The sequence below is a fragment of the Hemiscyllium ocellatum genome, chromosome 7, assembly GCF_020745735.1.
Source record: "Hemiscyllium ocellatum isolate sHemOce1 chromosome 7, sHemOce1.pat.X.cur, whole genome shotgun sequence".
Classification (NCBI taxonomy): domain Eukaryota; kingdom Metazoa; phylum Chordata; class Chondrichthyes; order Orectolobiformes; family Hemiscylliidae; genus Hemiscyllium; species Hemiscyllium ocellatum.
In genome coordinates this window covers 37,567,118-37,595,023 of record NC_083407.1, presented here as the reverse complement: position 1 = coordinate 37,595,023, position 27,906 = coordinate 37,567,118, and the positions used below count along the sequence as shown (strand labels likewise).

At 38.6% G+C, this 27,906-nt stretch overlaps 1 protein-coding gene across 2 annotated transcripts; it reads left to right on the top strand.

Annotated features, from left to right (window-relative positions):
* LOC132817405 (histamine N-methyltransferase-like) lies at positions 1-27,581 on the top strand. Of its 2 annotated transcripts, XM_060827836.1 has the most exons (6): positions 1-89; positions 3,151-3,206; positions 11,258-11,365; positions 14,741-14,871; positions 17,760-17,853; positions 26,816-27,581. In XM_060827836.1, exons 3-6 carry the CDS (start codon positions 11,263-11,265, stop codon positions 27,154-27,156), a joined length of 669 nt encoding a protein of 222 aa, XP_060683819.1. In that variant the 5' UTR covers positions 1-89; positions 3,151-3,206; positions 11,258-11,262; the 3' UTR covers positions 27,157-27,581. The 2 variants fall into 2 exon arrangements, with proteins under 2 accessions (XP_060683819.1, XP_060683818.1); XM_060827835.1 differs by lacking the exons at positions 1-89; positions 3,151-3,206 and adding an exon at positions 9,776-9,856 and having other exon boundaries at positions 26,816-27,580.
* Positions 27,582-27,906: the final 325 nt, after the last annotated feature.

The window sequence follows — 27,906 nt, the reverse complement described above, 5'->3', positions numbered from 1 at the left end:
CAGAACTACTCAAGTTGTCTTTTATTGATAGCCATCTACGTTATTGCCTGGGACGACCCAAAAAGTGGCATCTAATGAGAATCAGTTTGGTAAGTTGGCTGGCATAGTACAGAATAACGTCAACATCAAAGATCTAATTCCTGCTCCTACTGTGGTAAATTAAGGAGACTACTTCTTTAACTTCCCTACAATTGATCTGCAATAGTGCCCATTGAGCTAGTAACAAACCCTCGCTCTTTCTTCAATGGATTAAGTTACCTATTATGGGTTTATTGGGATCATTGACTAAATGTGTTGAGTGTTTGCAATCCCAATGGTTCTCTTAATCTTTGCTGAGCAGAGCTATAGGTCCACAATGCTGACCTATTTATACTCAACCTTGTTTTTGATAATGTTTGAGAGCTCAATATTGTCCAAAACACAGAATAAGCTGTTGCTTTTATTTAGACAATTGCATTTTGTGAGAGGGCAAGTCATTCCTTGGTTTTAGCATCTTGTCAAAATACGGTACCTACAGACTGCAGTATTCATATAACAACTGCTACTAAAATTTATATAATGCACTTAAACCTAGCAGAGCATTCACAGGCTGTCCCTATCAAGCAGAATTTGACCTCAAAGTACAACTTGTAAAAGCTTTAGTATATAGAGCATTAATTGTACACCAACTAACACCATCAGGATGCTACTTAAATAGTTTTGTGTTGCCTAGTAGTGCTGAAAGTAAAGATATTTGGCTGAATCAACACTGGGATTTTGATCAGGACCACCTGGAAAAATATTGCCAAAACATCATTGAATTTGATGACTGCTCTGATGTTGTGGCTGAAGGAAGAGGAACAAGGTAAAGACTAGAAACTGGCAGCACAAGAGCAAAGAAAAAAGGAGGGATGTTCACTAAAGAATTGCTTTATGGTTATACCCAGGAGAAGAGACTAGAATAGTTCCACTCTCTATCCACCTCTCGATTGACTGCAATGTGTTATTGTTTAACATAACACCAATTCAGTGAGTGTTTAACTGTTTTTAAGTCTTGTGATTGTAAAAGGCACACAGACAGATTTTCTTTTATGTTTCAAAAGAAAAGTAAGTAGTATTTATTGTACCCAGTCATGTGTATAGGTCTGAAAGTTTCTGAAGTGATTAACACATGATTGACTGCAGTAAGCATCGCTCACTGTGATAATGTTACATGGTCTTGGGCAGAGTAAATTACAAGCTGGTAGGTGACAGATCTGAGTCTAGTGTGCTCCTAACAATCACTTTCGCTCAGTGGATGAGATCCATGTCATCTGTAAATACTTGCAACAGTGCAATAAGCCTCCTATTGTTTCCCCAGCACAATTAGAATTGAATGGAATATCCTTTATTGTCATGTGTACTCCAATACAGTGAAAAGTTTTTACAATGGCTGCCTCTAACAGCACTATCTTAATTACACTTACCTAAGTACAAATTTTGGATACAAAAGAGGAATAAAAGGAAAATAGTAGCATTACTTAGTGTCTAGAAATAAATTAGAAGTAAGATAGTTATAGCATGGTTAAAGGATTGATGTTACAGTCCAGTAAAGAATTTCAAATCGATATTACATTACAGCAGCTCAGTGAGCATGTGGTCTGACCACCCATGCCAGGCTCCATTTCAAAAGCAGGACCACTCTGCTCCAAGCCTCCAGTCTGTTCTGCCAGACATTTAGCTGCACCGAGGTAAGGCGCGCTGCTTCAGGACTCAATTTTCCTCTCATGGATCACTTGATTTACATTAAAGACATGGTATGCTTTTTAACTGGTCAGATTAGGCAGAGCTTGCACAATGCCTAGAGAGAAAAAAGGAAGCTGTGGGATCTTGGAGTTATTAATACATCTTTCTGATCGGACTGATTGACTCTTGGAAAGCAGTTTCTTTAAACGCAAAGGGTAACTTGGTTATCACATGGACATTGCCAGTTACCACATATGGTCACAACATATATGGAGTCCCCACTGCCTGTCCATTGTTTAACTTAGATTACACAGCATGTGCAGTCTCCTTTTCTGTCAGGATCCATTCTCCAAACCATTGAGTCTAATGACTTGATCTACACCCACCTGAATGACAGATTATGTCTGGAAGACAGTGAAGGGTTCAGGATATTGACTATTTGTACATTATTAAGTTGACTATCTATGGATGGAATGAAGGGGCCATCACTCTCAAGGGTTCCCTTTACACATGAGGCACCCCTCTCATTCCCACAGTCTGCCTGCCCCTTCCATCCTTCCCTTCCCTTTCCTATTGTGTTTCCTTGTGGTTTTTGGTAAACTAACAGATTACGTAGCATAGATTTAGTTCACTTGAAAAGTTCATTCAAATTTATTGAACAGCACTGACTAGAACTTCCAGTTTACAGATAACTACGCGTGTATCCTCCCCTTAGCCAGTTGGCATGTCGTCCTGCTCCTTGGCTCATGAGTTTATCCAACTCCTGAAGCAACAGTCTACACTTGGTCCTCCACCTGGGCTCTACCTCCTTCACAGCAATGAGAATCCCTCCACCTTAGTTTTTCATAGGCTCCAGGATGTACAGTCAGTGGAATTTTTTATAATTAGTCCCAACTTTGGTTCCTGCTGCCACTGATGATGAGGGGGCGCCTCTACCCACCTGAGGGTGGCTGTTCTGTCTCCAGCCAATTAACACTCCTCAGAGCAGTAAATAGATCCAGGGTTCATATGACTTAATTGGGGGAGTGGGGGGTGCGGGATGGAATAGAGAGGGTTTATGGATTACCAAGTGTTACCTCAGATGATAGGATAGCAAACATTGACTTCTGAAAGATCTTGCTCAATCATTTCTAATAAATTCAAAAGGTGACTCAGCAGTCAGCCTTTGGTCAAGCATTGAAACTCATGATTCTGCATTTAACTGCAAGGAGGTTTACCTTCATTACTACTGCAAATCTAGGCCTTTAGGTTCTTTATTGAAGTCTTTTTTTTCACAATGGCTGATTTGCAGATAAAATTAGAATGAAATGTATTTTGCAAATAAAAATGAAATTAAATTCCAAACTTCTGCATGTAAAATTTTAGATAGTTCTAAATTAGTGATGTTCCAAATGCCATTTGAGTTGCTTCATGACATTTCATTTTAAAACCTTTCTTTTCTTACAGCATTGGGAAAAAAGGAGGCTCCAGTCTTAATGTCCTGGGAGTGGGAAGTGGTTCAGGTATGTCTTACAATTTGCCATTATTCTGTTTCTCATCATGAAGCATTGTATTCATGATTCATACATTTTATATTCCTACAGGATATTTAATCAAATACAAATTTATCACTGAAACTTAAGAAAATGGTTTAGGCGTGGAGTACTAATGGATGTTCTATATTATGCTGTCAATAAGAAAATATTACACACTTGGATTTGTCTTGTATCATATTGTTGCCATATTGGAAAAAAAAGTATTTCTCCCCGATAATTTCAAGCTGATGTCTAATTTTGGTCATGCCAATTACAACTTCCATGATCATCAAAAACTTGTGAATGAAACTGTGACTTAATATAAAATAGTAAATATTACCCACAACATGCTAAATAAAGATTGCACAGAGGTGACAAGCAAGGTGAACTCAATTTTGAATTCTAAACAGAAATTGCTGTAAATACACAATAAATGAAATAGTCCTATTAGCTTCATACTTCTACAAAACCTCTTTCTGCACAATTTGGTACAAAATTTGATTCTATGGGCAAAAGTTCATCCAAAATTCTCGTTCATAGTGGGATAGATTTAGGGGTCTCCAGTTGGTTGTGTCCTGTTTCAGTTGCCACATATCATTCATTCCTACTGAATAGATGTAACCACTGAACAAAGTGTCACAACATCCACCATATAAAATGTACATACATTTCCTACATCAATGATAGTCTTTTATCTCTCACAGGACCTTCAAATGAGATGGAAGGGCTTTTGTGGTAAAGAGTCGAGAGTGTGGTGCTGGAAAAGCACAGCAGGTCAGGCAGCATCCGAGGAGCAGGCAAAAACCCTTCACCAGGCCTGAACGAATTTGCCCGAAATGTCGATTCTCCTGCTCCTCGGATGCTGCCTGACCTGCTGTGCTTTTCCAGCACCACACTTTTGACTCTAATCTTCAGAATCTGCAGTCCTCACTTTTGTCTTGTGGTAAAGTCCTTACTTCTGGAACAGCAGGCCTGGGTTCAAGTCCCATCTGTTGCAGAGGTGTGTATGAAATATAACTCAAGGGTGATGGAAGAGCTGCAGTTGAAGGAGGTAATAAACCTTCAGCTCTGAAACTGCACTGTCTTGGAACTTAGGTGCAGCATAATTTACACAATCCTCATGAGACCATAAGACATAGGAGCAGAAATTAGGCCATTCAGCTCAGAGGGTCTGCTCCACCATTCAATTATGGTTGATAAGTTTCTCAACCCCATTCTGCCACTTTCTCCCTGTAAATCTTGATCGCCTTAACAATCAAGAACCTTTTGATCTCCGTCTTATATATATATTCAATGGCCTGGCCTCCAGAGCCTTCTGTGGCAGTGAATTCCATAGGTTCACCACTTTCTGGCCAAAGACCTTTCTCCTTATCTCTTTTCAAAAGGGTCTTTCCTTTACTCTAAAGCTGTGCCCTTGGATCCTAGTCTCTCCAAACAATGAGAACATCCACTCTGTCCAGACCATTCAGTATTCTGTAAGTTTCAATTAGATCCCCCTCAGCCTCCTAAATTCCATTGAGTATAGACCCAGAGCCCTCAAACATTCCTCATATGTTAAGCAGTTCATTCCTGGGACTATGCTTGTGAATCTCCTCTGAATACGCTCCAGGACCAGTACATCCTTCCTGAGATATCGGATCCAAAGCTCCTCCAGTAGAGATCTCATGTTTATCTTTTGAGGTGAAGAGGCACGTGTTTGTCATCTGAAAGTGTTTAGTGATGTTCCAGTGGCTACAAGGCTGACTGCTGATGCTGATTTGAAAGGTAGTTCCTGTGAAGTTACAGCAGCAGAATAACAGCAGCTGGGTTAAGTTTAACCTTTACTTTCTCATTGACCACCCATCAAGGTTAGGCTTCTCGGTCAAGCAATCACCTCAAGAATTCTGAGCTGGATTTTATGAGTCCTTGGTGGAAAATCAGGAAGCGGGAGACTTCGTGAACTAGTGGCACAATGCATCATGAGGGAGCCCACGTTTTTCCAGCAACATTAGGTGTTTTCAGTGGCAGTAAACCCCTTCCTGTGAATGTCTGCCAGGAGGACAATTACACCAAATAAGTGTCCACTTTTGATGATGCTAGTACTTCCTCACATGTGGAGCCTACCAAATTAACTTTGGCAACTTTCCAGTCTGCTTAATAGTCAGCCTGGTCCTTTATGTCCACTCCAGGGCACAGAAAAACTTAAAGCAGCAATAACTATCCCAGTAGACTATTTTGCTGCTGCTGAATGCTGCATCTCTGATTGCTGGGACCTAACTATTGTCCTGGCCCCAACGTCATACATAAAAAATGTTTACCTCAGTTTGAAAGTTCCTTTTATTTCTGCATCTTTAGCAAAGGTCACCTTGGCCAGTGCAACCGATGACCCTTTGGTTGCCCTGGTATGTCTGGGAGCCCGGCCACTCTCTTCAATTGAAAGTCCATTCTGGTGGCAGCTTATTAATTAGCCATAGCTGCTAAAATGTCACCAAAGTTCCTGACCCTGGTCTGTTACACCTTGCACCAGACATGTGATATACCTTTTAGTGACATGCTCATGATATTATAACTATATTGTGGTGTGTGACTTAATAGTCACAAAGCTCTCAGTTTCCATCTTGCTGAGTTCTATCCTCTTGCAGCATGATATGCTGTGATAGGGGTACTGCAAACATTCGAACTGCTTAGCTTGAGATGAGGCACTCCAATACTTGAGATTGTAATATACATATGTAGATATTAGATGCTAAAATAAAAGGTAATTGAATGCTGCAGTACAATGTGACCTGTATCTCATTCTTAGGCTAGAGGAGCTAACTCATGTATCACTGTGTGACCATGGCAGATTATTAGCATATCAAGTCACATCAGCTACCACGCCATACCAATACTCTTCAATGTGACATGGAGCCCAGCCTTCAGTTCATGCAATGATGCTACCTACTTGGTGAAAGAAATTTATGCATTTGTACGTCTAGCTACAGAAACATCTGTTTATCTTGTGTCTGCCTGGAATATGGTAGAATGACACTCTCTTCTGCTGTTGAGGATTTCCTGGTACCTGATCTATAATTGACACATTTAAGGAAAGATATGAGAGAATGACAAAGTCCTCATACTTGCCACGAAGTTTGTGGTCCACAGAACAGTTTTTTTTCTGTATGTTTCAGTGACATCACAGTGCACAGCAGATAAATCCTTAACCATAAATCCTTAGAGAAATATCAGCAGTGATGTTTCCTCAAAACCTGGCATATCTAACAGCAAGGTGATTGCTCCAATGTTAGGATCCTCTCTTAGGCCAATATCAAAGCGCTGTTTACTATCAATAAGTTTGCAAAACATGGGCCATATCATCTGCATTCCTGAAGCAAGATTTCTAAGATAAGCTCACCACATGAACAAATCTAGCACATAAGCATTTATAATGAGGGAAGAGAAGATAATACTAGGATGCCCTCAAAGGCTCATTAAAAGATTCAGTACCTCCACTGACCTTTGTGAACCTCTTGCCTGAAACAGCCCAGACTGGTGAGGAAATATCTGCAAAGGTATATGGTGTGAATGTTATTTGCCATTTATCAGTCCAAACCTGGATGTTGTTCAGGTCTTACTAAGGGACACAGACTGCTTTCATGACTGAGGTGTAGTGAATAGTGATGAACATTGTCCAATCATCAGCAAACATTCCCATACTTGGATGTAGAGAAACATCATTGATGAAATAACTGAAGAAGACTGGGCCTAGGACAGTTTTGAATCTTCCCTTTAGGGGATACCCCAGTGATCAACCTCTAACAATTACAGTCATCTCCCTTTGTCCAGGGTAACTCTCCAACTTTCTGGCTGCACGAAAGAGATATTTCACATCTACTCAGCAGTTTCCATGTTCAAGAACATCACTGCTAGTTAGTGAAGGACCAAATTATTCAATAAGCAGAAGGATTTGGTTCCACAATCTTACCAGTCATTGGATAAAGATGTTGACTCTGAATTCCGTATTGGATTTCTTAGGAACTGTCTTATATTGATGATTTATATTTATAAGGGAGGCATTCTCTCTGCATCCATTATATCAAAATCTTTCATATTCTTAAAGACCATCTTTAGTTCATTCCTCATCCTGTTTTCAAAAGAATAACAAAACAATACCCACCATGGGGTGGCACGGTGGCTCAGTGGTTAGCACTGCTGCATCACAGCACCAGGGTCCCAGGTTTGATTGCAGCCTTGGGTGACTGTCTGTGTGGAGTTTTTATGTTCTCCCTGTGTCTGCGTGGGTTTTCTCCTATAGTCCAAAGATGTGTGGGTCAGGTGAATTGGCTATGTTCAATTGCCCAGAGTGTTGGGTGCATTAGTCAGAGGGAAATGGGTCTCAGTGGATTACTCTTTGGAGCGTCGGCTTGGGTTAAAGGGTCTGTTTCCATACTGTAGGGAATCTCATCTTTTTTTAATGTATACGAATATATTTCACATTTCATCCTTATAAATCCTGTCTGCACTTTCTCCTGGGTGTTGCTGCCATTATAATAATTTGGTGATTAGAATTGCCCAAAGTACCTCATCCATGACATAAACAAATTTCGATACAAGCTTTGCATAATTTCTCTACTTTTCAATTATATTCCTCAAAATACAAGTCTACTGTTTGGTTTTTCTTTTTTTAATGGACTTGATAAATTGTAGTGCAAGTTTTAATAATTTATGTATTATTACTGCAAAATCCTTTTGTTCCTCTTCCTCATGAAGATGTCAAACTTCCACAGACTAAAATATCTCACTACCATCATGTGCTAACTCACATTTATCAGTGTTGAATTTTGTTTGCCTATGCTGCATGTTTATTATTTGTCACATGCTACTTAGTGCATTCCTTATTGGTGTCGACTATTTTCTTCAGTTTGGTGTCAGCTCTGTTTTGGTTCTTATGAAACAGCAGTTTCTACACTCTGCCACTTTGAATAATTGTCCTCTACTTGCTTGTTTCATTTTCTGCTTTTAAGGCAATCCACATATCCCCAACTCCACATTCTCTGCCCTTAATAATCAGTCTTTTATGGGGCACTTTATCAATTACCTTTTGAAAATTCAAATAAATTACATCAACTGCATTAACATTGTCTACTCTCTCATGCAATTCTCAAAACAATTAAAAGTTGTGCAGATAGAGACCAATAACTTTAAACAAGAATCTTTAATTTCCAATGATGATTGAAAATATTCAATGACATGTTTCCACATTTCAAGATTTTCACTGAAACAAAATAACTAAAGGAAACATTGTCTAAGCACTACTGAGTAGGCAACTGATACTCCAAAGTACAGAATTGATATCTCCTTTTTTTTAGTTTTCAGCACGACCATAAATCCCACATTGTAGTTGTACTTCACTATGTGCTATGTGCAGAATCACAGGTTCTACAAGAACTGATTTAACATCATTGTCAGCTTCGACTGAGTTTGCTGATCTCTGGTCTGCTAAGCCATGACATTAAATGACTCTCAAAGACACTTCTCCTAGTTTTTGGAGGAGTTACAAACTGAAGACCAGCATTAACACCCACTCAGTTGATTGTATCCTCACTTGGCAATGGCAAAATAAATCTTTTGGATTTCTTCCATTTCCACAGAATCCACCACTTCGACTAGAGACGATGTGTCCTCTCACATTTTTGCCTAATAAGTCACAGCCTTATACACTCCGCTTCAGGGAACATTTCCAGGACACCTGCAACAATCAACCCCACCGCCCCATGGCCCAAAATTTCAACTCCTCCTCCCACTCTGCCGAAGACATGCAGGTGCTGGGCCTCCTCCACCGTTACTCCCTTGCCACCTGACGCCTGGAGGAAGAACGCCTCATCTTCCTCCTCGCAACACTTCAACCCCAGGGCATCAATGTGAACTTCAACAGTTTCCTCATTTCCCCTCCCCCCAACTTACCCCAGTTCCAACCTTCCAGCGCAGCACTGTCCTCATGACCTGTCCTACCTGCCAACCTTCGTTTCCACCTATCCGCTCCACCCTCCCCCTCTGACCTACCACCTCCATCCCCACCCCTTTTCACCTATTGTACTCTTTGCTACTTCTGCCCTCCCCCACTCCCTCCCACCCCACCAAATTTATCTGGTTTCCTGCTCCTCGGACACTGCCTGACCTGCTGTGCTTTTCCAGCACCACTCTGATCTAAACTCCGGTTTCCAGCATCTGCAGTCCTCACTTTTGCTTTGTACACTCTGCTGATTAGACGAGCTGCAGGATTCGTTGCTCAATCTCTCCCTTTCTCTCTCATTCCAACAAAGGCTCAGATTTTGAATGTTAAATTGATTGCTTTTGCTATGTTTTTTTAATGATGCAAACATTTTACGCTTTCCTCTCAGTAAGTCTTAGTTTGGAACTCACTATTTTTATAATAACTAAGCGACAGAAGCTTGTCGTCAAACAGGAGTTAAAGCAAATCATAACATGACTTCCTTCCGTACTATATTTTACCAGGAATTAAAGCAAAAATCTCAAAACATCATCATCATATTTACAAAACAAGATTTCTTTTTTGGAATCCATTTCTGATTTCTAGACGTTCTTTTATTCTTTCCATTAGGAAGAATTTCATTATTTTTCTTATACTATTGCTAATTGACTGATCGATAATTCCCGAGGTAGGTTCTGTTTAACTTCCTAAATTCAGGTACTACATTTAATTCTGTCAGTCTGACATTGCACCTCTATAATGTGTGATTATAAATATGTAGTTATGTCTCAATTAATTTTTCCTTTGTTTCTTTCAAAATGTGTGAATGCAAACTCGCCAGAGCAGTGTCTTGAACCTCTTTGAATTTGAGTATATTTTTCGATGCATCCCTTCTTAAAAATAATTTACATGCAAAACCTAATGAGATTTCAGGCCCTAGTAATTTATCATGGTGAAAGAAAATAAAAGCTAAATGGAAGAACAGAACCAAGGATCTCCAATATCTTATTTTGCTTTGTTCATTCAATGTCCCATTATTGTTCCACCTTTGTAGTAAATAATCTTATGAATTTTTTATATCTACCATCTCTATTCTTACCTGTGCTATTATTCTCTTTCTTAATAATCATATTCTCATCATAGCTTTTCTCCACTTTTGATGTACCTATAAAAATATTTTAGTATCTTTAGTATATTTAGTATCTTGTCTTAAGTTGCCTGGCAATGTAATTTCATTGTTCTTTGCTTTCATAATTCCTTTTTACATTACTCCTAATCTTTTAGCATTCTGTTTTATAATTATTCATTGCTATCTCTGCAGTTCCAGGCTCTCAATTGTTCTCTTAAATAATTATTCATCCATGGAGTCTCAGCATTGTACAGATTGTTTTTCCATTTAACACAATGAATTTTCCAACACTTGTTGAACATCTTAAAAGTATTTTTCAATGTTGTTCAATATCGTTGTTTGCCAGAGAGTTGTTGAACTTACTTCCTCAAACTCTTTTAACCTTGAAAAATCAGCTTTGAAGTCGATTAACCTTTTTTTGTCATATTTATGCTTTTCTTTATTATATTCTTAAAGTATAAATTATGACCATTATTAATGATGTATGTCGTTACTTTTTAACCTCTCTCATCTGCTCTGGTTCATTCCCTACCAGTATCACTCAGGTTGAACTTTTGAACTTTTGTGTGAGAAAGGAGTCTGCATATATTGTAGGCCATTCCTTATCACCTTTAACTACCTCTTCTACTCATTTAATAGTATATGCCCAACATTCCCCATGATTATTTTTTCTATCTAAGATGAGTAAGCCAATTGATTATATTATTCTTACTTGATTATGTGAAATCAAGCTATGGACTTGTGATCTAATTGCATTATTCAATGAAAATACAACTGGATGCGCATGTTTTTGCCAAAAAAAACATAACCATTGAGTGAAAATTGATTTAAAAGGGAAATGTCAAAATAATGTGACAATTTAAAAGAAAAAGTGAAACTTATACACTTATTCCTAATGAACATATGTTATAATGACTTAAAAGAATGAAACATTCAATTGTTTTCTACTTTTCCATTCAGGTAAAATGGACCTTGAAATACTTGGCAAAATTCAGTCCAAACATCCAGGCTTTTTCATTCATAATGAGGTGGTGGAACCTAATCCTCAACACATTTCTAAATATAAAGGTAATTAATTAAAACATTCTCAGGTGGTAAATGTTATGTGTGAGGTATTAATTTATCCTTTGATCTTCCGGTCAGAATTATGGATTTTACAGCTTATTTGAAGGACAGAGTTAGGTGCAAAATAAACTGGTGACCTTCCTACCATCTACTTATCGACCCCTTATCTTTGTTTCCTGTCTCTGACCTGTTATAATGACCAAGTAATGACCATATTCCATTCATTCCTCTACTTAAGGTGTGACAGAGGACAGCAGAGTCAAGGCAGGTGGACTGGCAACTTTCAGTGCACTGGCTGCTGGCTGGCAAAAAAAGGATATAATCCCTGGAGTTTTCTTTGTACCCCTCAGAGCTAATAGCCCTACATCCATCTTATAATCCTCCCCAGTCTATGAAATCCAGTCTCCGCAAACCCAACCCATGCTAGGGTCTGCCAGCTATACCTGCCCAAAATAGCAGAATTACTTTTAAGTCCATTCTCTCCATTACTCTTCCTTTGTGGGGACAGGATATAGTCCCAGCTGCAGCTACTGCTTGAACCTAGCACTGCTGAGATAACAGAGCTGCCAGCCAATCTGCCTAGCAGTTGTCTTGACCAGTGTTTCCTCCCAGATGGGAGCAGAAATTTTATTCTGAAATAATTAAGGCTGCTTCCCGCATAACACCACAATTGGGCATTTGATTTCAGATTGGTGCACTGGCAACGGATGTTTTTGCTGGGGATCCAGAGGGGAAACCTGGAAAATGTACAAATGACAATTACTGGTTTAGAACGTCTCAAGATGGATCTTAGCTACACCAAAAATGTTTATTTGCAAGCATTTCCGCTTTTATTTTTCTGTTCTTTCCCTTTGGACAGCAAGGGATATGGCTCCCTTGTGGGTGTGGGTGGTTGAGATATCACTATCCTCTCAAATGAAAATATTAGTTAGTTGCTATTACTAACGAATATGAAGATGATGGATAACCATTTTCAGCAACATGGTTACACCTTTAGTATCAAGCTCCCTGAGAACTTTAAATGTTTTAATAAGGTTCCCCTCTCATTCTTCTAAACTCCAATGAGCACACGCCTAACCTACTTGACCTATCATCAAAAGAAAATCCCTCCATATCTGAGATCAATCTAGTCGGCCTTCTCTGGACTGCTTCAAATTCTAACATGTCTTTCCTTAGATAAGGGGATAAACTGTTCACAGTACTCCAGCTGTGGTCTGATGAGAGTCTTGTACAATTTCAGCAACATGTCCATATTATTATTTTCCATTCCAGAAGACCACAAGATTATGCGAAATAGGAAGAGGATGAGGCCATTTGGTGCTGCAAGCCTTTGCTGCTATTCAATAGGATTTTGGCTGATCCCAAATCCTCGCATCCAGTTTCCTGTCTTTTCCCTATAACCCTTTTTTCCCAATTGATCAAGAATTGATCTTTGTCTGCCTTAAATACACACTAGGAGTCTGCCCGCAGTTGTCAATGGCAAGGAGTTCCTAAGACTCACTATCCTCTGAGAGAAGAAATTCCTCTTCATCTCAGCCTTAAATTGGCATCCTTTAATTCTGAATCTATGTCTTCTGGTCTTAGACTGTCCCATAAGGGGAAACATCCTCTCAGTATCTACCTGTCAAACCCCTTAAGAATCTTATATGTCTCAATGAGATTGCCTCATATTTTTTAAACTCCAGTTGGTAGAATCTCAACCTGTTTAATCTTTCATCATAAGACAATCCCTCTACACCAGCACTCATTCTTTGAAATAAAGAGCCATATTCATTTTGCCTTCCTCACTGAATTTGTATCCAGTTTAATTTTGTGATTAATGCACAAGAGCTTGCATGAGATGGCAAGGTGGCTCAGTGGTTAGCGTGTTCTTCCAGCACCACTAATCCAGAATCTGGTTTCCAGCATCTGCAGTCATTGTTACTACCCAGTGGTTAGCACTACTGACTCCCTGTACTGGAGACCTGGGTCCAATTCTAGCCTCAGATGGTTGTCTGTGTGAATTTTGCACAGTCTCCCACGTCTGTGTGGGTTTCCTCCCACAGTCCAAAGGTGTGCAAGTTAGGTTGATTAGTCATGCTGAAGGGCTTTTTCCCAAAACTTCCATTTTCCTGCTCCTCGGATGCTGCCTGACCTGATGTGCTTTTCCAGCACCACTCTAATCTAGACGCTAATCTCCAGCATCTGCAGTACCCACTTCCATCTAAATTGTCCATAGTGTCTAGGGATGTGCAGGTTAGGTAGATTAGCCATGGGAAATGCAAGGTTATGGGGATGGGGTAGGATGCTCTTCAGACAGTTGTTGTGGACTCGATGGACTAAATGGCCTGCTTCCACATTGTAGGGATTCTATGACTCCCAAATTCTTAGGTGCTGCTGCTTTCTGCAGACTTTCTTCATTTTAATAATATTCCTGTCTTCTATTTTTCCTGCCAAAGTTCAAACCTCACTCTTCCACATTATATTCCCACTGCCAAATTTTTATATCACAGTTATTGAATTAATGAGAGAGATTGAAGATATAAATATATATTCTTGGCTTCATATTTTCTGAAATTGACTGTTTTTTAAAAATATATTGCAATTTGGTATTAGTATGCATAGAATATAGAGATCAAAGAAGGATTTGGTAGAACTGTTTTTGAGTAACTCACTGTTTTCTACAATTTGTGAAGCACTGTGTTTGAGCTCTTACTGTGACTTTTGAACCCATCTACAATAATTATATAATCATACAGAATCATAATGTTGCTTTCACTGAGTGTACATGTTGGATTGCATAACATGACTTCATTAAAGACAGAGAGCTGGTTGGCTAATTGTAATTGATGGTTGTGTGCTCAACAGTTAAAGTAACAAACACAATAGAAGAGGAAAGGAATCTAACTCAGGAGTAAGGTGAATTGTATGGCTCTTTCAATGAATTGACACAGACATATTTGTAGAAACTGACAGTGGCTATCTCAGATCTTGGGAAAACCTTTTACCAATTCTCAGCTGAATTAGCAAAAGAATTTCTGTTGGGCAACATTTTTGCACAATGTTTACCTTATTCAATATGTTGATCTATTTAAAATCTATTTATGTAACTTCCAAGACATTCCAGCAGTTTTACTATATGCATTGATTGATAATATGCATAGTTTATCAAAGTAGGTCATGTTTTTCAACAGCAGATGCGACACTATGAAGTGCAAAGGACTTCAAATTCTGTTTGATTTACCAATGCTACATTTAACTTATCAATGCCTTCTTCAAAAAGCAGAAAATAATGAAATGTTTCTAAACCAAACATCTGGAAGCTAGATACATAGCTGTTATTATTTCTCAATTCAGTTTATTAAAAAGTTTCCTTGCAATTCTATTTCTGTGTTCCAGCACTTGTGAAAGAATGGAATCCAGGTCCAAATATTTCCTTCACCTGGAACCAGATGACCTCAGGAGAATATGAAAAGCAAAACAAGAAAAGGAATGAAAGTAAAAAATTTGATTTCATTCACATGATTGAGGTAACAGCAGCTAAAAAATAACTTAACAAGTTGCAGAGAGGGGAGGCATTAGGGCTGGTTGTGAAGGCAGTCCTAAGCAAATATCAAAACATGCCCTTCAGTGTCCAAACACTAATTGCTGTACATGTCTCTTAGTCTTTAGAAATAACATTCTTTTTGATATCATAGTTAGGCACATAATTCCTCATCTTTGATCTGCCTAACACTTCAGATACCAAATGGGCAAGTGGGTAACTTGATAACAAGTAATGCCTGTGAACATCTACCATATTGTGTTAGCTTTTTTGTCACATATACTCAATGAGTATAGTGACAAGTTTATATGCCACCTCCTATAGCACCATCTTAAGTACAAAGATACCTAGTTACAAGATCTTGTAAAATACAGAAATAAAATGTTCAGCATTGCAGAAAAAGACACCTGGAACAGTGGGTCTCCAACCCATCTATGCCTCCACCTAACCTTCAGGTTGCACCAGATCCTGGCTCCAGACTACACTGCATCTCACCTTGAGGATCATGAGGCTGGGACATCACTTTTAACCACTATGTCAGACCAAGAAAGCCATGCCGGGTTGAGAGGATGCCACGCTGGGTGAGGCTGCCCTGTCACGCAGGGAGACTGCTCTGGAAGAGTACTACAGCAGGCAGGGAGGGCGCTATGCCAGGCCAGGAGGTCACCACTTCACATTCATGAACCAATAAAACTACGACCATAAGACATAGAACCAGAAATAGTCAATTCAGCCCATCAATTCTGTTCTGCCATCCAATGAGATCATGGTTAATCAGATAATCCTCAAAGTCACTTTCTTTCTTGTGCTCATAACCTTTGATTTGCTTACTGATTAAACATCTGACTATCTCCGCCTTAAATATTTTTAATGACACAACCTTTCCATAATAAATAATTCCACAGATTCACTACGTCTGAAAGAAGAGATTTCTCCTCATCTCTGTCTTAAAAGGGTGACTGCTTACTCTGAGATTATGCCCTCTGCTCCTAGAATTTCCTACCTTCCAACTCAAACCTGCCAAGTCCCCTAAGAATCTTGTATGTTTAAATAAGATCCCCTCTCATTTTTCTATATCCCAAGGCATCATTAAGACCTTCAGATTAACTGGGAAAATTAAGAAGGAAATACATTTGGACTATGTTATTCAATTTTTAATATATAATATCAATTTTCTCATACATTCCAACTTCTTGAACTCCATGTGCATTATTTGGTTACAAAACCACTGAACCATAGTTTAATATTTATTTGAGATAATTGTCTTGATATCTAATTTCTTAATTACAGTCCAAGTTCGTTATGGATGTTAAGGTCTAAAACGTGAGATGGTTTTATAGCTGGAGTATGTTAACACAAAAATACTTATTTCTTCCTTTTTACGGGAGATGAAGAATTAAATAAACATTTATCTGTTTTAAGAGCAATGAGACTCGCAAACTAGAACTGAATTACAGTATATTAATTGGGTTGTAGTGCACTTTAATTTTAGGAGCATTTTAACGTGCTTTGAAACAACCTTTTGTTGAGATTGGAAAAAAACAGTTTTATTGGGGATCTTTCTCCTAAAATCATCCATGGAAATATCCAGTCATACAAATAAGCCCTATTATGGTCCTCAGCCCATGCTGGAGTTAGTGTACACTGTATACTGCTTTTGTAATCCACCATGTGTAAAAGAGAGGCAGGAGGGTGTGCTGGAACATCCAATCTTACTGCAAAAATATCTCCCATAAATAGGGATGAGCCTTTCAGTTTGGCCATGACTAAATGCTTTATATATGAGGTGTCCAGGCACCCAACATCACCATGATTTCAAATAGTTCTGGGGAGTTTTGGCTAAAATCCACTTTTATTGAAGATTCGGTGAGATTTCACCCTATTTGCAGATATTGTCAAAAGGTAGGAAGCTCGCAAAAGCTCAGAATAATCTATCCTGACATTCTGCGTCCTTATTTGGAGGACAGCCAATAAAATACCCTACCAGGCTGATTGCTCAGCACCACACTCTCGATTCTAATCTTCAGCATCTGCAGTCTCACTTTAGCCAGAGCTGATTCCTTGTCTGGCAGAAGACTGGACTATCAGAGTAATGCTACAATGATTAGATTAGATTCCCTACAGTGTGGAAACAGGCCCTTCGGTCCAACCAGTCCACACCAACCCTCCGAAGAGTAACCCACCCAGACCCATTTCCCTCTGACTAACACACCTAACCTATGGGCAATTTAGCATGGCCAATTTACCTGACCAGCACATCTTTGGACTGTGGGAGGAAACCCACGCAGACCCGGGGAGAATGTGCAAACTCCACACAGACAGTCTCCCGAGACTGAAATTGAACCTGGGACCCTGGTGCTATGAGGCAGCAGTGCTAACCACTGAGCCACCGTGCCGCTCTAATGAACTGAGAAAGTCTGAAATGGAATCTAGAAAATCTTCAACTCCTTCAGAAGATTTGTGACAGTGTTGTCAACTTCACTTGCCATTCATTACCAAGAGTTTAGGATTGAGAGATTTTTCAAAGGCTACGTTAGAACACAGTATCTTAAGGCCTCATATCAGTACTAGAGGTAATTCCCACAGTATGCAGAACTCACACAAATATAATTGTTTGTGGCAAAAATAAATTCATTCATGCTCCTCATTACATGCAAGTAGCAGAACAGAGGCAGCAAAGGTCAATTTTGGCAGAAGTAAACTCCCTGCCCCATCTTTGGGCTTTCCAAATTGCACATGATTCCACGTTGATCACACCAAAATTTCAAATCCAGTGTCTTTAAACACTGAGGAAAGTATCATAATTAATTTTAAAATAAAAGCAGCTTAAATGAAAATATATTTGCATTTCTGACCTCAAATTTTCTTGTCTAGATGTTGTATTATGTAGAAAGTTTGCACGATACCATCACGTATTTTCACAGCCTTCTGGAAACTAATGGCAAACTTCTAATAGTACAAACTGCAGGTAAGTGGCTGTCTAATTTTTCTGATATGCAAATATAAGGACTCTGCATTAATTGAAATTCAACAAGGAAAATATAATCTAATATTTTATTCATTTATCCATTCGCCTCCTGATATTTAGATTGATACATCCTGGTACATGTTGAAAAAGACTATAAATGCACAAAATAAAACAGTAAGTACTGGAGAAACTCAGTAGTCTGTCTGTGGAGAGAGAAACAGAGTTAGTATTTCAAGTTCAGTATGATTTCTTTGGAAGTACACTAGCGGCACGTGAAGCAATGTAAAAATTGTATTGTACTTAATGAGTTAGCTAGATGGCAGGAAACAGACAATGGCTGGTCATTGATATGGTTATTAGATATAAAATGTTAACTGGCCTTAAGAATCTAAAGATTGTATGGATGATGTTGAAAACAGAACATAGCATGGGTTACTTTACATGAAGAGATATTGTTAATGGCAGAACAGAAAAAGGAAGACTATGGATCTCATGATTTGTGAAGATGGAAGAAGGAAAGCTACAGCCATAAGATGGTCCCAAACATCATGGTTTGACATCTCACTGAGAATTGGGCAACAATTGGAGGTGGCATGGTGATTCAGTGGGAGCAGCACGGTGGTTCAGTGGCTAGTACTGCTGCCTCACAGCACCAGAGACCCGGGTTTGATTGCAGCCTCATGTGACTCTTTATGTGGAGTTTGCACATTCTCCCCATCCGGGTCTGGGTGAGTTAATGTTCCAAGGGTCTGTATGGACTTGTTAGGCCAAATGGCCTGATTCTATACTGTAGGGATTCCAAGTATTCTAACCCATCAAGATTGTCTGAACAATTACATGTGCCAAGGTTCCCATAATGAATAAAGCCATGTAAGCGCTTCTGCCAGGATTCATTTGACAATCCCTGTGGCAGTGGAGAACAGATAGTGAGGATAAAGTTTTGAATTTTCGAGTTCCCAGTAAAGATGACACGTACATGGGATAGAAATATGAAAGCCATTAAACACCTGAATTGGGACAGAGTTGTCCTTGCTCCCTCTGCTTACCCCAAGAGAGGATGGGGCTGGAAAAGATATCTTAAAATTAGGCTACCCTATTTTTATCTGGCTGAGGAGCAACATCTTGTGAAATCACATCTTTGTAGGCAAAGAAAAACATTTAAAAATTTTCAACTTGGAGTATTAGAACACTCATGTGCTGATTGTCTCGAGGAACAGTTACAGTCATTTAAGCTGAGCTATTAAAACTCTGAAAGACCATGCTGACCTCAGTGAAATATATCTTTCCAGGTAGGTATAATGAAGGAACAAACAGAGGGATATAACTTGTACTGGAAAGTCAGGTTGACAGTAACCCTTGTGCTCACATATTTAGTTTTACTGTCTGGAATAAGATCGTACCTGTACTGTCAGAAGTGTTCAGCTGTGTAAATGAAAGACCCATTGCATTTCAACAACAGCTCAGCTCTAAACAAGATGTCACCTTCATCAGTGCTTATGTTCTGACCCTTGACTCTAGTAAACCTGTTCAGGAAAAGTTCCATTCTGACTTTGATGAAGTCCTCATGGCCATCCAAAAAGAAGAATATTTTCTTCTGGGAATTTTTCTTGCCAGGGTTGACGACAACATTCATGTCTGGAGTGGAAGCATTGGGCAAATGGAGTAGGAAATATTTATGTAAATGGAATTCTCTTGCTGACAAAGAATCCTCAGCATTGTCTCATTTTAACAAACTTTTTTCCCACCTGAAGGTCAAACACAAAACACTTGGAAGCACCCAAGATCAAAGTGTTGATACTTTGTGGATTATGTTATTGACTGGATCAAAGTTCTAAATGATGTTTCTATCACTCAATCCAGCTGGAGGACTATTGCCTGCTGGATGGACTATCAACTTGTCCAAATGGCATTGACTATCCACCTCGCATTAAGGCATTGCAGGGCTCAAATGTTTGAGAAGACTTGTAGATCAGGTTGAGGTTGTGGATGTAGGTTTTCTCGCTGAGCTGGAAGCTTCATTTCCAGACGTTTTGTCACCCTACTAAGTAACATCTTCAGAGGACCTCCAGGTGGAGACTGCTGATAATTCTTGCTTTCTATTTATATATTTGGGTTTCTTTGGATTGGTGATGCCATTTCCTGTGGTGATGTCATTTCCTGTTATTTTTCTCAGGGGGTGGTAGATGGGTCTAACTCGATGTGTTTATTGACATTGAATTAGGCCCCATCAACCATCCCCTGAGAAAAAGAACAAGAAATGACATCACCACCGGAAATAGCATCCCCAACCCAAAGAAACCCAAACATATAAATAGAAAGCAGGAATCATCAGCAGTACTTTGCCCGGAGGCCACCTGAAGATGTTACCTAGTAGGGTGATGAAACGTCTGGAAAGGAACCTTCTAGCTCAGCGAGCAAATCTACTTCCAGAGGCTCAAATTTTCTGGACTTATGGAATTTTACAGTATAGAAGGAGGTTGTTTGACCAATCATGACTGAACTGGCTCCCAAAAGAGTAACCTAGCTTGTGCCATTCTCTAATCCTATCTCTGTATCCTTCTATTTCATCACTTTCAAATATCTATCCACCTCTATTTTGAAACTTCCAATAGAATCCACCTTCACAACTCTCCTAGATAGTTAAAAATTACACAACACCAGGTTATAGTCCAACAGGTTTAATTGGAAGCACACTAGCTTTTGGAGCGACGCTTCTTCATCAGGTGATTGCGGAGGGGTCAATCGTAACACAGAATTTATAGCAAAAATTTGCAGTGTGATGTAACTGAAATTATACATTGAAAAATTGATTGTCTGTTAAGCCTTTCATCTGTTAGAATACAGTGATAGTTTCACTTCTTTCATGTGTAAATCACAAAACCCTTTTTTTTAAGTTGCATTCTCCTAGATAGTGCATTTCAATTACTAACAACTCTGAGTAAAGAAGTTTCTCCTCATCTCATTCCTAGTTTCCTTGCTAAAAATCTTGAAATCGTTACCCTTAGTTGCTGACATACCAACTGAAGGAAACAGAATATCCTTCCTTACCTTGTCAAAATTGTTTATGAATTTGAACATCTCAATGAGATCACTTTTTGATCTTCTCTGTTCCAAAGAAAATAAGCCAACTTTCTCTAATTTTTCCTTGTATCTCTGAAGTCGCTCAGTGTCTTTCTCATAATCCATTATTCTCCACATCTTAATATCATCAGTACATTTAGAGACTTAGCCCGCAACAGCCATCTACAAATTGTTTACATTGATCAGAAAAAGCAAAAGTCCCAATGCCAATCCCTGTGGAGCACCAAGCTTCAACATGGCAGTCAACTTAGTAAAGTCAAATCAAATAGGATTCACAGTGAGCTTGCCAGTTGGATATGTTGGTCGGAGACAGAGAATGGTGGTGGAGGGCTGCTTTTCTTCCTAAAAGCCTGTTACTAGCAGCATTCCACAGGGATCAGGGTCCTCTTTTGTTTGGCATTTATATAAATGATTTGGATGAGAATACAGAAGGTATGGTTAGTAAATTTGCAGACAACACCAAAATTGGTGGCATAGTAGACAGTGAAGAAAATTCTTTTTAAGATTACAAAGAGATCTTGATCAAATGGCAGATGGAGCTCAATCTAGATAAATGTGAAGTATTACAATTTGTAACAAGAAACAAGGATAGGGCTTATACAATAATGGAAGGATCTTGGTTAGTGTTGTAGAGCAGTGAGACATAGGGGTGCAGGTACATAATGCTTTGAAGTTTGCATCACATATAGGGTGGTTAAAAGGGCATTTGGTATGCTTACCTTCACTGCTCGCCTGTTCGAGGAGAGGAGTTGGGAAATCATGTTGAGGTCGTACAGGATATTGGTGAGGGCTTTTCTGGAATACTGTGTCCAGTTCTGGTTGCCCAGTTACAGGAAGGATATTATCTCATTGGAGGGGGTTCAGAAGAGATTTCTCAGGGGTATTGCTGGGTGTGAAAGGTTTGAGTTATAAAGAAAGGCTGAATAGGCTAGGACATTTTTAACTGGAACATAGGATGTTGAAAGGCAATCTGATAAAAGTTTATTAAATAATGAGGGGTACAAATAGAATTGTTGATAGCTGTCTTTTCCCTATGACAGGGGAGTTCAAGACTGGGGGCACATGTTTAAGGTGAGAGGAGAGAGATTTAAAAAAGACATGAGAGGCAATGTTTTGTTTTACCCAGACGGTGGTTCACATGTGGAATGAACTTCCTGAGGAAGTGGTCGGTGTGGATACAATTACAATATTTAAAAGTCATTTGGATAGGTACATGAATAGAACTGAAAATGTGTTGCTGGAAAAGCGCAGCAGGTCAGGCAGCATCCAAAGAGCAGGAGAATCGACGTTTCGGGCATGAGCCCTTCTTCAGGAAAGAAGAAGGGCTCATGCCCGAAATGTCGATTCTCCTGCTCTTTGGATGCTGCCTGACCTGCTGCGCTTTTCCAGCAACACATTTTCAGCTCTGATTTCCAGCATCTGCAGTCCTTTCTCCTCTAGGTACAAGAATAGGTAAGGTTTGGAAAGATATGAACCAGGAACAGACAGGTGGGACTAGTTTAGTTTGGGATTATGTTCAGCATGGATTGGTTGGACCGAAGGGTCTGTTTCTGTGCTGCACGATGCTATGATTCTATTTACATCTATAACCACCCTCAGTTTCTTATCTTTTAACCAATTCTAGACCATAATGCCTAGGACCCATCAATTGCACACATTTCTAATTTGCTAAACAACCCGCCATGTGGCACAATATCAAATGAAAATCCAAATATATATCATCCATTGCAATATTTTCATCCACTGACTGTGTCACCTTGTCAAAAAACTTAATTAAGCTTGTCAGATATGACCTGCCCATGTCAAAGCTACGCTAACTGTCCACTATTAACTTATTTTTCTCCAAGTGTATGTACGTATCCCAAATTATAATTTCCATCAGTTTTCACACTATTGCTGTCAAGCTGACAGATCTGCAGTTTCCTGGATTATCCTTTGTTCCTTTTCTTAAACAATGGCTCCACATTTACACTCCTCCAGTACCGTGGGACTAGTTCTGTGTTCAGAGAGTTCTGGAAAATTTTTATCAATGGCTCCACAATTTTTTCACTTACCTCTCTCAGCAAACTAGGATGCATCTCAGATGGGTGCGGTAACTTCCCTACCTGGAGTACTGCCAGCATTTTTATCTGTTCGTCTTTATCTGTCCCTATATTGCTCAATTCTGAATGCCCACATTATCAACGAGGTTATTTTCACCAGTTACTAATTTTCAAAAGGAAGAAACACAATGTCTCAGCCCCAAAAGCAACCCAGTTACAGAAAGAGGTTCGAAGTGCAACTCAACCAACCTCGATTGTCACACATCAACATCAACTCTAGAATAATGAGATAAGATAAAATCAACTGGACTAGATTGTTATACCCACAGCATTGGGCTATCCATATTGCTTGGATTGGTTTGTTGAAAAAAAAATACTGAAATATGAGGTCTCCCAACAAAAATAAACAGACATCAGGCCTTTCAGAGAGACTTAATGTGTCAAATCAAATAAATAGCATTCAAAAAGCTCAAAACTGCTCCCAAAAGACAAATCTTGATGCTAAAGCTCACATGGTAGAGAAAAAGATAAGCCCGAGGTAGGCTGACCATCATAACAAGCAAAGGTTTTTTGAAGCCACAAGTGTCTAATATAAATATGCAAAATCCCTTTTACTCTCATGATTGTATTTCTCAACCGAAGGATGAGAATGCCATTCTTCAACAAAATCATTTTGAACAACTCATCAACTATGAATACACAAGAAGTAGCTGATGCTCTCCAGACTACACTCCTCAATATCCTATGACAAAATCAAGAAAGATCAACAAGTAAAATGGTACCAATGATACTCCAAAAGAAGTCTTCAAAACTGGCTTTTCCTCAGAGCAAGACATCAGCATTCATTGTATGCATTTGAGAAGAAAAATAACAAGATCGCCCTCCTTCCACTTCCTCCATATAACCAAAGAAATGCAATAATTGCAACTATCTTAAAGAATGAGGATAATAGTTGAAGTTTTTATCCACAGCAGGGTAACCCTGACACAAGTTCTCCTGAATTACATACATCCTATGGCTGGAGCAAGCCCAAGTTGCTGAGCAACCTATTTCTGCTCCTAATTTATATGTCTGTATATTTGCATGTACAAATGTTTAACTTGACATCCATGACAACACTAAACTGATCACCATAGATATACATGACTTGCTGTATGCAGGTGATTGCATTTTTGTAATCAATTCTGCCCTAAATTTTTTTTATAAACCAGTTAGCATATTTTGCATAAAAAAGATTTGCCTTCTCCTTGATTGCTGCCAAATGAAACTCAAGTCAACCTGCAACAGGTCAGCCAAATAGACCTCTTCCTAATGACATTGTAGCGACTCTTGAATATTTTGAGCACTTCTCAGATCTTGGCAGCCACATCTTTTAGAAGATCACCATTGATGAAGAGATCTAATTCGGGGTGATCTGTGCAAGCTCATTATATAACAAACAACAGCAATAAATGTTTGACAATAAAGACCTCTGTAAATCAGCAAAACTCCTGTTATACAGAGCAGTCATCATCACCAGAATACTAATACTTCAGTGGAATGTAAACTGTTTTTCAGGGACACCCAAGAGTGCTATAGAAATTCTTTGAGCAATGCCCACTGCATCCAATATTTCAACAAATGCTAGTTTACTTCCTGAAGTTTTCTCCACAAGCTAAGTCATGCAAGGCCAACAACGGTAGTGATGAGGGATATACATTTGAAGTAAAGACTTCAGATGTTCGTACTTTTGTCACTGCAGCTGAGCAGCAGAAATCTGTTAGATGTCTGCAAGATTGTTTAAAAATACATGGAATATTTTCACCCATAAAGTGTTTATGAGAGGCCACATATAAAGAAAATGGTCAGCATTTTAGGAAATGAACAATTGGTGGATATAGAATGCAGAATTCACTGCTCAAATATGATGAGGTGACAGCCTCGTGATATTACTGCTGGTCAACTAATCTGGAGAATCAAATAGTGTCCTGTGGACCTGGGTTCAAACTGGGACATAGCAAGTAATAGAATTTAAATTCAGTAGAAAAAAAACTGGAATTAAGGTGCTAATGGTGACGATTGTTGGAAAAACCTTTAGGGAAGGAAACTGCCATCCTTACCTGATCTGGCCTGCATGTGAGTCCTGACCCACACCAAAGTGGTTGGCACTTACCTGCCCTCTGAGCAATGAGGAATGAGCAATAAATGCAAGCCCAGCCAGTGAATGAATAAAGAAAATATGTTGATTGATGCAGAATCAACATTTATTTCTGAAGATTAATTATATTCTTGTAAGCAAAGAATATTAATGAATGCAGGTTATAAAGAATGGAATTGGAATGTGAGGAGCAACCTTTGATGGCCTGAATGGCTTAATTTCTTTCCTCCAAATTTTCGCGATTCTGTATTATGTTTTTAATCAGCCTGTCTTGGTATGTTATGATGCACCTCATGAACATGTGGGACTTGAGCGTAGGCCTTTTGGTTCAGAGAAATTAATTTACATTTGTCCAAGTGACTGCTAATTTTGACCCAAATTAATGTTTCCAAAAGCCTTTGTTCTGCTGTTAAATTGATTGGCCTGTGGTTTTGGGGATTTTCTTTACATCATGTTTTGAATAAGAATTTATGATTTGCAATTCTCCAATCCTCTGGTACTAGACCTTTATTTAAGGAGGAATGGAAAGATACCATCAATATCTCAGCTCCTACTTGTCTCAATGTCACCAACTGCATTAACATTGATCCAAGTAACTTACCAACTTCAGTCAAGTTATCCAATACTTCACTTTCATTTATTTTTAGCCCATCTAGTGTCTGAATATTTCCTTTCATACTGATTTGAGAAGCAACTTCCTCCTTACTAATGACAAGTAAAAAGTACTCTTTTGTTATCCCAGTCATGTCTTCTGCCTTCATGTGTAACATCTAAAATCATTCATTTCCTACTTTTACAACTCTTCCAATGTCACATCCCTGTGGAAGACTTTTGGATACCTTGCTTTCTTAGCTGTCAATATATTCAAACTCTCTTTGCTTACCTTTTTAAAATCATTTCCCATCTAACCCTTTTATATTCAGTTTGTTTCTCAATTGTACTGTCCACATGGCATCTATTATATACACGCTTTTCTATTTCATGTTGCTTGATTTCTCTTTTGCCAAATAGGGAGCTCTGGATTTGCTTGAGTTGCTTTCCCCCTTGTAGGAATAGGCTCTAGATTAGATTGGTGCGGGAAAAGCGGAGCAGTTCAGGCAGCGTCCGAGGAGCAGGAAAATCGACATTTCGGACAAAAGCCCTTGATCAGGAATATTCCTGATGAAGGGCTTTTGGTTGAAACATCGATTTTCCTGCTCCTTGGATGCTGCCTGAACTGCTGTGCTTTTCCAGCACCACTCTAATCTAGAATCTGGTTTCCAGCATCTGCAGTCATTGTTTTTACCCTTGTAGGAATATATTTTGCCTTTACTGAAACTATCTCCTCTATAAATGGATCCTATTATTCTGTTACATTTTTGTGTGCCAATGTTTAATTCTAATTTACTTGAGCCAGTTCTGTTGTCACACCATGGTTACCCTACCCCAACTAACAAATTTAGTTGCACCTTTTCCACAGTTAAACCATACTTCATGATACTATGCTTTTCATCTAGACTCAAAATGTTAACTTGCTCTCTCTCCATGGATGCTGTCTGATCCACTGTGATCTCCAGCATTTATTATTTTCACTTCATGACTATAACTGTCCCCTGAATGCTATTGAGACAAATAAATAATTTACAGAGGAATTTTGTAGTATCATAATTCAAATTAAATAAGAATGTTTTCACAAATATATTTCAAATATTATTATTACCAGATGACGGTGGCTATCATTCACTTTGGAGAAAAGCTGGATCCCGGTTTCTCAGCAGTTGCCTTTTTCTTGATGTCCACAAAGTCCTTGATGAAATGAGAATGAAGTATCATATCTATGAGCTTTCTTCTATCTTTGATATCACAGAGTGTTTCATTGAAGGAAATGAAAATGGAGAACTTCTGTTGGATTTCCTTACACACATAGTAGATTTCAGGAAAACCGCTCCAGCAGATCTGAATGCTGAAGTTCTTCAATGCTTACGCCAGCCTCAATGCTCAAGGGAGGAAAATGGGAAAATACTTTTCAATAATAATTTGCATTTCATAGTGATTGATTATTAATTGTATTTCCATCAGTCAGTAATTATTTAATTATCTCCACCTCAAATATTCTTAATAGTTTTGTGTTCTTACTTCAGAACTGTTTAACATCAATTAATTATGAAGTTATACCATTATCCATGTGTCAAATTAATCCACTAACTGCTTTCAAAATTACAAAACAAATCTTTGAAAGATTAAAATTAAAAATTCCTGGCTTCTAAAGGATTAACTTCTAGCCATGTCATCTCGATGAATCTTAAAAATGACTATTCAAAACACATTGTCAGGTGGTTTGAAGCCATAAGTTCCTTTTGTAAACTTCATATAAGGAATGATAACAGGGATTTCCATTGCTACAATGTATATTCATTTGCATGAGTTCTACTTCTTTATTAAATTGAATTGTATAATGCAACTGATTATTTACTCAGTAATAGTTTTGATGCAATGATCAACAACTGAAATAGTCTTTACTGTGAACTAAAGGTTTACAAATTGCTTAAGATTTAATATAAAATTTAATTTTTTTCTCTTCATTTGTATGTTTTTATCCTACTTGATAAATATTGATTTTAGTGTCTGAACATATCCATATAATGTATAAGAACTTATTAAAATCTGATAACTTTGAAACATTTTCACAAATTTGTTTGAACTATAATATAAGTGCATAACGTAAGAACGAGGAGCAGGAGTAGACCATCTGGCCCCTTTAGCCTGCTCTGCCATTCAATATGATCATGGCTGATCTTTTGGTTGACTCAGCTC